The sequence below is a fragment of the Notolabrus celidotus genome, chromosome 5 (assembly GCF_009762535.1).
Source record: "Notolabrus celidotus isolate fNotCel1 chromosome 5, fNotCel1.pri, whole genome shotgun sequence".
In the NCBI taxonomy this organism is placed as follows: Eukaryota; Metazoa; Chordata; class Actinopteri; order Labriformes; family Labridae; genus Notolabrus; species Notolabrus celidotus.
Window position 1 is genome coordinate 11002982 of NC_048276.1, and position 9347 is coordinate 11012328.

The following is a 9347-nucleotide window of genomic DNA, read 5'->3' on the forward strand; positions in this document are numbered from 1 at the left end:
TAAACTAGCCTTTTGGCTACTTCTGGCATATTTACAGAAGTGTTGATTAATATGTATGGTCCTTTTAAATGAAAATAAAAATAAATAAATAAAATCAACCAGGGCTCCGAGCACTTTTTTTTGTTTCACTAATTTTGATCAAGCTTTTTGTTTTGGTAAGAGCAGTGATGTTTGGTCTTGTAATCGATTATTGAAATTTGGATGGCTACGGTTTACGACATCTACTTGGACGTGACGGCAGGACAAGGAGGAGGGCCGTAAAGTGTGGTGTTTTGGACTGGAGGAGGTCATTGGAAAGTGAGGGGAAGGTACGGGCTGGAAAGGCACAGAGATATTTGGTGCCAGCGTATCTCTGATGCCGGAGTAAAATAAGAATTCAACAGCCTTGTTTAGAGTTTCAACCGCTGCGAAATGCTTCGTCTTATCCTCCGGCTCAGGCCGTCCTCAGGGCTCCCCGGTCCCCGTGCCCTCCCGACCGGGCCTGCTACCATTAGCTCCCGCTCCGTTCCCGGAACCGGCCGTCTGAGGCGACTTCACAGCGCAGCGACGTCCCGGGCGGTATGCCTGTCCTCCGGCCACAGAGCGACCCTGCTGCGGTGTCCTCAGCTGGCAGGCAGCTGTCAGAGCACGCGCTTCTACTGCCTGCCGCCGCACGAGAAGGTAACGTCCCCTGGCCGGTTGCTATAGCACCGACGTTAACGGTACAGCTAGCATGACCTCCCGAGGTAGCATGAAGTAGCCCTGATGAACCAAGCACACCCTGCTGCCACACCTTCAGAGGTTAAACCCAGCTTTAGGAAGAGTATGAGGCTGCAGAGTAAATCCTGGAAGGCTGTTATCTAGCTATAAAACCACTGTCAGCGTATGAAACCAAGCGGTAACACTGTCATTAGCGTAACAGGCTACATCTGGCCTAAATTACTGTGATTTAAACCAAAATGCATGTAGTCCTGAGTTAAAAGTGTGCTCAGGTCGAAATTAAATTGGCACTGTCACTGAGATTTATTACATTGTGTGTTGTAATGTCACTTATCAGCCTCAGTATCTGTCTCTGGTGTTTGTGGGGCATGTGAGCTGAGCTGTTTGGGTGTCAGTGCTTTCACCTTCATGTGGAGAACAATGTGTCTGTTCAAACAAACAAAACTGTGCACAATATAAAAAATAGATTGATCAAATGAACTGATTTTATGCCTATGTACCTTCATCCCAAATCCAGACTTTGCTGAAATTTTAAATGAAATATAGGATGCTGCAACATGATAATAAATTGTCTCTGTACTTCATATTTATGTCATATCGTAGATCCAATCCAATCAAATCCTTTATATTTATATAGCACATTTTTAAAACAACAAGGTTACCAAAGTGCTGCACAACAAATACAAACAGTAGAAATAAATAACAGTAAAATTTGAAATACAGCAAATTAAAAGACAAACAGAGACCAACACAAACTCTCATGCTGTATTAAAAGCCAAGGAGTACAAATGAGTTTTAAGACGTGATTTAAAAGTACCCAGGGGTGGGGGCCGTTTTGACTTGGGTGGGTAGCTCATGCCACAGTTTAGGAGCTACCACTGAAAAAGCTTGGTCATCCCTTGTCTTTTGCCAACTTTTTGGCACAACGAGATGCATCTGATCAGCAGTCCTCGGTGCTCTTTAGGGGGGTGTAGATGTGTATGAGGTCAGAGATGTACTGAGGTGCCAGACCATTTGGTGACCTAAAAACAAACATTAAAATCTTAAAATTAATTCTAAAATGGACAGAGAGCCAGTGGAGGGAGGCGAGAACGGGGCTGATATGTTCATGTTTGCGGGTTCCTGTTAAAAGGCGAGCAGCCGCGTTTTGGACTAACTGTAAGCGAGCGAGGGAGGCATGGTTAATGCCAGTGTAAAGTTCATTACAGTAGTCCAAACGGGTCGAGATAAAAGAATAAATAAAGCACTCAAAATCATTAACCGATACAACAGATTTAATTTTGGATAAGAGCCTCAGATGATAATAACTGTTTTTTACCTACTGAGTTTATATGTTTACCAAGTTTAAAATCCCTGTCCATTTTGACGCCATGGTTTGTGACTGTGGGTTTTACATAAGTCTGCAGGGAACCCAGGTCTATAGGAGAGACACCACTGGCTTGACTGGATCCAAACACCATGACCTCAGTTTTATCTTCATTTAAGTTTAAAAAGTTAAAAGCCATCCATGCCTTGATGTCCTTCAGGCAGATTTTATATAATTTAACTCCCCTATACCTTTTATACTTGACTTATTCAAAGCAGGCTATGAGCATGCCGTATGGTCAACAGGTATGCAATGTAAAGTGTGGCTAAATTGCAGAAACTTCTGTTTTTGGAGAAATGAAGACAAACCAAGATGTGCTACCTTTGCGGACCCCTCATGTGCATGTCATGACCTTGAATACATACATCAAACAAACCAGATGTGGTGAAACGCAGCTGTATGTGGGTCATTTGTTGAGAAAGGGAATGAGGTGATGATGGTGTTGCAACTGCTGTGACAACACATGATAGTTACAAGTATTTGCAAAGCCCCAATGATTGGACATTTTAAGTTACAGTGGTTGGTCTTTAATTAAATGTCTTTTCACTGAGCATGTATACGACCCCAATTTTTTTTGTGTGTGTGCTGGTCAGGTGGAGCTCCCTGCACTGTCACCCACCATGCAGACAGGAACGATCGCTCGCTGGGAGAAGAAGGAGGGGGAAAAAATCGGCGAGGGTGAACTAATAGCTGAAGTAAGAAGCCATGCTTGTGAATTCATGATATTTTAGGGATTCATCAGAGTACACTTCTTATAATGTTTCTCTCTTCTGTAGGTGGAGACTGACAAGGCGACTGTAGGATTTGAGATGCTTGAGGAGTGCTATCTGGCAAAGATCCTGGTTCCTGAAGGGACCAGAGATGTCAGTGTTGGAGCAGTGATCTGCATCACTGTTGACAGGTAAGTGTTGACGATGTAAACTACAGACTCAACATTAAGATGACTTTGCACTATAAATGTATACAATATGTGTCTGATTCACATTTTTTTGAGTAGTGCTGTTTGTATTTTATTTGTCACACACTGTCCCCCTTCATCAGGATGTAGTTGTGTGAGTGTAATTCTAATATTTGTGTTTTAATTTCCCCATGGAGCCCTGACCTCATCCCAGCCTTTAAGGACGTCACTTTGGAATCACTGAAATCAGCAGGTGCGGGTCCCTCACCAGCTGCCTCTGCTCCTCCTCCCCCTTCTCCTGCTGCTGCTGCTCCTCCTGCCGCCCCTGGCAGCTCATACCCAACACACATGAAGGTAGGCATGTTCTTACATAAACAGAGGAGAGTTAGGTGTGGAGTTGTTGCTGATCCAAGGATTGTAGGGAGTGTTTACAGATGGTGTCCTGTAGCCATGCCTGTAGTTTTATCAGGGTTGTTTAGTCTAATGGCCTGTTGTTGACATGATTAATGTGTGTAAGAGTTATTTGCTGACATTGCAGCTTTATCTCTGACTGTGCAACCAAGGTTTTCTTTGAAGTCTTGCATCTCTTTGGAAAAATCCTCTCAAATGGTCTTCAAAAGTGATGACCACCTGTATGAACAGGCTGACAGCAACACTTAGACTGCAGAAGGATTGTCTCATTCTTCAATGAGAGTACATTTAAGCCATCAGAACAATATAAAAGCGTCATAAAACAATTCACATTTAGTGGTTTTATCTCTGAAATTAAAAACTTGAAACGTAAAACATGATTTATTTAGTTTCTATCTCTGTATGTCTTCTGAAATGTTGAAAAGTAAGCTAACATTCCAAATGTTTAAGTATGAAAGGTTTTGAGTTATTGGCTTTATGGAATAGTTCAGAGAGGAGTGGTTTAGATTTCTGCTCAAAGCTTTTTCAGTTTTGAATGGAAAGAGAATATAGACATTCAAATTATAACAAACATAGTCGAAACATAGTACTCTTAATAAGTCCGTGATCCGAACAGCAAAAAGACAGTTTGTTGCTCTTTGCTTCCAGGAATTTATTTTAAAAATTGCATTTTCTTTGTGGTTGTTCACATTCACGTTCCCATTTTTGTTCTCTGTTTGGTGCTTGACATGTCAGCTGATGTTCTGCTGTCATGCTGCCATGCGTCTATCATTAAGAAGAATAAGAAAAACACATCATTGTTATGCTGTGTTAGGAAATGTAATTCACTCATGTAGTTAAAGAGGTCACAGTCTGAAGCTGAGAGAAGATTTAATTTGATGGAGGCCTTTCTAACTAAATGCTTTGCCCACACAGAGATTACAGCGACATCTTTTAGGCTCTTTCGGTTACATATTCTCGCAGCCTTGATGATTTATAAAACCACTATAGAGACTTTACCCCATCCTCTATTTTATATTTACTCGTGTCTCTATGTGTGTGATGTTACAGATCACACTTCCTGCCCTCTCTCCCACCATGACGATGGGGACGGTGCAGCGCTGGGAGAAGAAGGTCGGAGAGAAGCTGAGTGAAGGAGATCTGCTGGCAGAGATTGAGACAGACAAAGCAACCATCGGTACATACAGATTGACCCTCACGCCGCAGTCCTGAGATACTTTTTCAGAATATTATTTCAATTTTATTCCTAATCCAAAGTAATCTTGTCTTAATGATGTACTGTGCCATGTGTGACTCTTTATTACATGAGATAAATTGAGATAAGATATACTTTATTGATCCCCCATTGGGGCTTCTTTTTGTGACATCAGTTTACAGCAAGACAGGGGAATGTGACAATATACTTACAAAGTTCAAATAGAAACATTAAAGGTAAAATAAAAATGATATAAGATGAGATATAAATAGAAAATATCTAACTTGTGCATGGTCTAGTTATTGCACAGGGGAAATTTCACCAGGTTGATAAAAACACACAGTATGTACCATCAGGGTTCCCACGCGTCCTTGAAAACCTGGAAAACAGTTGACCAGTTTTCCAGTACTGGAAAACACCTGGAAAATGGGAGAAAAAGTCAAATGTCCTGGAAAATCACATAATGTCCTTGAAAATGATTCCAACATGACTGCGTGTGACCTGACACGATTAAAAAAACACATCTCCACTCATTGAAAGCTGAGTGCACACTGTGCTGGAAAAGACAGCTACACAGACCGGTCTGGCTGCGAGACTTTTTTCACATCTTTTCTCCCTCACTGGGTCATAATCATGCATTCACAGAAAACAGGGGTATATTGTTTAGGTTTTATGGTAACTGAACCTTGAAAGGAGTCAAAGAGTCCTATATTTAAGTTAAAGAGACCAGCGGAGTCGGCAGAGAGCTCGGGGGTCTGTGCCTCACAACTGATTGCAGATGGGATGAATGACCTTGTATGCAGCTCACTTTTCTCAACATACCACTATTATGTGTGTGTTTTCAGGCTTTGAGGTGCAAGAGGAGGGGTACTTGGCCAAAATCATGGTGGCAGAGGGAACCCGGGATGTTCCATTGGGAGCACCACTCTGCATCATTGTAGAGAAAGAAAGTGACATCGCTGCCTTTAAGGATTATGTAGAAACCGGAGTGGCAGAGGTTTCCACACCACCTCCAGCACCCGCACCAGTGAGACACACTGAAAACTTACCTCTATCAGCCTCTACTGAGTTTTAGAACAGGCTTTTACAATATGATGTGATTTGTGAGCATTTTTGTCAATGTTCTAGGTTGCAGTTCCGGCAGCAGTTGCACCCACTCCTGCAGCTGCAGCCGCTGCCCCAGCAGCATCTAGGAAGGGTCGTGTGTTTGCGAGTCCCCTCGCCAAGAAGCTCGCTGCTGACAAAGGAATTGACTTGGCACAGGTCAGCGGTAAGTAACTGAGATGCAGGCCACTGAGATCTATAATGTAAAAATATCAGGTAGGTCTTGTGATATACTAAAAACAGAGCAAGGGAATTAAATGACATTCAAATGGTTCCCTGATTACTTCTTTCATTGAGAGACTTTTTGTCTGTTCAGGCTCTGGTCCTGATGGACGCATCACTAGGAAAGATATCGACAGCTTTGTTCCACCAAAGGTTGCACCAGTAAGTGAAAATTTAACACTTGTATGCTATCCTTTCAGCATGCATGTTAGCCATGAGTCTCCACTTTACTTTCAATAACTAATTCTTTATGTAAATAGGCAGTTGCTGCTGCTCCCACTCCAGTCACAGCTCCAGGTGTTCCTGCACCTGCTGCAGCTCCAGCTGCACCAGCCGGGACCTACACAGACATCCCTATCAGCAACATCCGGAAGGTGAGACCACTCACATGTCAGACTTTTTGTGTTCTAGTATGTTCAACGAAGACTTCCTAAGGTTCTCAAACACCTGTGATAACAGCCAGATGTAAGACAGGTTGCTTTTCTTCAGAGTTTGCTGCTGATGAATTGAAAGCTTTGAAGCAAATCTTATGGAGGAGTTTTTGCAGTGTAGCTCTGTTATCTCTAACTTGATAGCAGTTCACGTTAACTCAATGATTTGGGCTAAAGAAAGACACTTACTGTTTATCAACCTCATTCCTGTTTGTGATTAACTCCAAACTCCAAAAGCTGAAGTGCATGTTTGCATCTCTTCTGCAGGTCATCGCTCAGAGGTTGATGCAGTCCAAGCAAACCATCCCCCACTATTATCTGTCTGTAGACGTTAACATGGACCAAGTACTCGGGCTGAGGAAAGAACTCAACGAGGTGAGCTTCTCCATGTAGAGCATAGCTGAATTAGAGACAGTGCAATTTTTTGATTAGATAATTTACTTCCTCTACGAAAACCTCCTTTCTCTTCTTTCTACAGGAAGTGAAAGCCCAGAATATCAAGCTCAGTGTGAACGACTTCATCATCAAAGCCAGCGCTCTGGCCTGCCTCAAGGTTCCTGAGTGCAACTCCTCCTGGATGGACACAGTTATCCGGCAGTAAGTAATCACACTTTGTGTGTCATGTACAAAGACATGTTTGTGTTGTTTGGTTACATTAATCTGGGAGGATGTTGGTTTCTAGGTTTACTGCCCTGCTGCTTTCAGATTTGACATTGTTATAACACACTAACTTCACCAATGAAACCTTCATCTTTATTGTTAAAATCTGTAAAGCCACTCAGTCTATCTTTGATTGCCTCTTCTCATTTAGACAGTAATATATTTTTTGATTTAAACAGTGCCATCATTATAAGATTTTGGTCTCTGAAAATGTAACTGCTCTCTTGTACCTGCAGAGGGCACTAGAAGCACAGAAATAGTCCTCTCACGTCTCAGTGTCAAAACAAAGTCATGTTGACCACATTTCTGTTTAGTCTATATTGACTTTGTTTTTTCATTTCTAGGAATCATGTGGTGGACCTGAGTGTAGCAGTGAGCACAGCCAATGGTCTCATCACACCTATAGTCTTTAATGCCCACACCAAAGGATTGGCTGCCATCAGCTCTGATGTGTCTTCTCTTGCTGCCAAAGCAAGAGAAGGAAAACTGCAGCCACATGAGTTCCAGGTACGACACATTATCTGATCCATTGTTGAGTTTGAGTCTCAGTTGTAAAGCTGTGATGTGTTAACACAGTCTCCTTTATTGCATGTTTGTTTTCTTACAGGGAGGTACATTCACAATCTCTAATTTGGGAATGTTTGGCGTCAAGAACTTCTCTGCAATTATTAATCCACCTCAGTCCTGTATCCTCGCCGTCGGAGGCTCAGAAAAACGGCTGATGCCCGCTGATAATGAGAAAGGGTCAGTATCAATGCTACAATGCTATAACAAGCTGGAAACACTGCATTTCCAAACACAAATTTGATATAATACTTTGGTTCTGCAGGTTTGATGTTGCCAACCTGATGTCTGTGACGCTGAGCTGTGACCACCGGGTGGTGGATGGGGCGGTCGGCGCACAGTGGCTCGCAGAGTTCCGCAAGTTCCTGGAGAAACCTGTCACCATGTTGTTGTGATTGGACTGAACTGCCGTTAAATAAAAAACTGCAGCATCAGGCCGATGCTTCTCACTGAAGTGATCTGATTGGTCTAAACCGATCCAGATCCTCCTGTGATTGGCCGGCCTGCAACCAGGTCACTCCCAGATACCCTGAAAGGGAGAGGCAGAACTCACTCCGCTTACCTGTCTGTCTCTCCTGTCTGTCCCTCTCTCTCTCTCCTCTCTCTCTCTCACTCATGTTCTATTTATTGAGGCCCCTTCTCATGGCAGACCAGAATTAGGTATGTTTTATCCTAGAATAGAGACTGGCTGTGTGTCACTAAAACAGTGATAATGTTTTACAAAGGGAAGTGTTACATGTCCAACCAGCGAGCAAATTTATCACAGAACCTACTGGTTTGTGTGTGTGTTTGTTTGTCAGACTTTTAACATTGATTTTGTGTGAATGTCATAAAGACAGCAGGGAGTGCAGCTGTGTGCGGGTTCTAGTCTTCGGGTTAAGGGATGTGTTTTTTTGTCTACTTGCAGGCAAGAGAACAGCTTTAAATGTAAGTTAACTTTAAGATACACAAAATCCAGATCTACACACACACACTCACACAAACCTTTCCCTGATCTGTGGACTAACACACATAAAAGCAAAATATTTAGTGTGTTTTCTGTGGATTTATGCCACAATGTGTATACTTCACACCGTGGGAAGAATACTGTGCTGTATATATATACAGAGTTAAGATATTGGTTGAAATAATCCAGCTCTGAGGAGGCCTCGCCAAATTATATAAAATCTGTATAGTCTAAAAATGACAACAACATGCTCCTTAAAGGAAGTACTCAACAGTTTTGCCAACTTTCTCTCTTCCATGGGGATGTTTTATTTTCTAGTATCAGAGTAAAACACTCACCTTTTGAAATAGTATATTTCACAGCTGAAACGCACAAAGCAGGTGCTGGATGTTTGTTGTTGTTTGAATAAAGTGGGAGACGTCAACCTTGAGCCAACTTGGTTTAAGTTTTTGTCATTGGATTATTTTAAGAGCCCAAAATGCAGCATTTATGATTAGATATATCACAACAGACCTTTCACTTGAAATCTGCTGATGAAGAAACAAGTAATGTGATTCCATTTCTTTTGAAATTGTACCTCATACCTAATCGTATAAGTCAAAATATATGACTTGAGTCAGCCATGTTTTTTAAGATATATTCTGGGGCATTTTCACCTTTTAATTGATAGGACAGCCAGAGGGAGACAGGAAATGTGGAGAGAAGAGAGTGGGGGGAGACATGCAACAAATGGCTGAGGCCCTTAGAGTTGAGCCTGCAACAAGGACTAGCGTCTGTATATCAGGCACGGTTACTGCTAGGCCAACGACACCCCATATCCATGTTTTGACCAAAAATCCAAGATGTCTTTA

The 9347-nt window shown here is 42.2% G+C and overlaps 1 protein-coding gene across 1 annotated transcript; it reads left to right on the forward strand.

Moving 5' to 3' along the window:
- The first annotated feature begins 230 nt into the window (after positions 1-230).
- Positions 231-8931, forward strand: dlat (dihydrolipoamide S-acetyltransferase (E2 component of pyruvate dehydrogenase complex)). The gene is made up of 14 exons (XM_034683478.1): positions 231-660; positions 2659-2760; positions 2842-2966; positions 3161-3317; positions 4425-4551; positions 5415-5596; positions 5698-5839; positions 5990-6057; positions 6156-6269; positions 6594-6701; positions 6805-6923; positions 7331-7493; positions 7594-7730; positions 7816-8931. Exons 1-14 carry the CDS (start codon positions 412-414, stop codon positions 7943-7945), a joined length of 1923 nt encoding a protein of 640 aa, XP_034539369.1. The 5' UTR covers positions 231-411; the 3' UTR covers positions 7946-8931.
- The last annotated feature ends 416 nt before the right edge of the window (positions 8932-9347 follow it).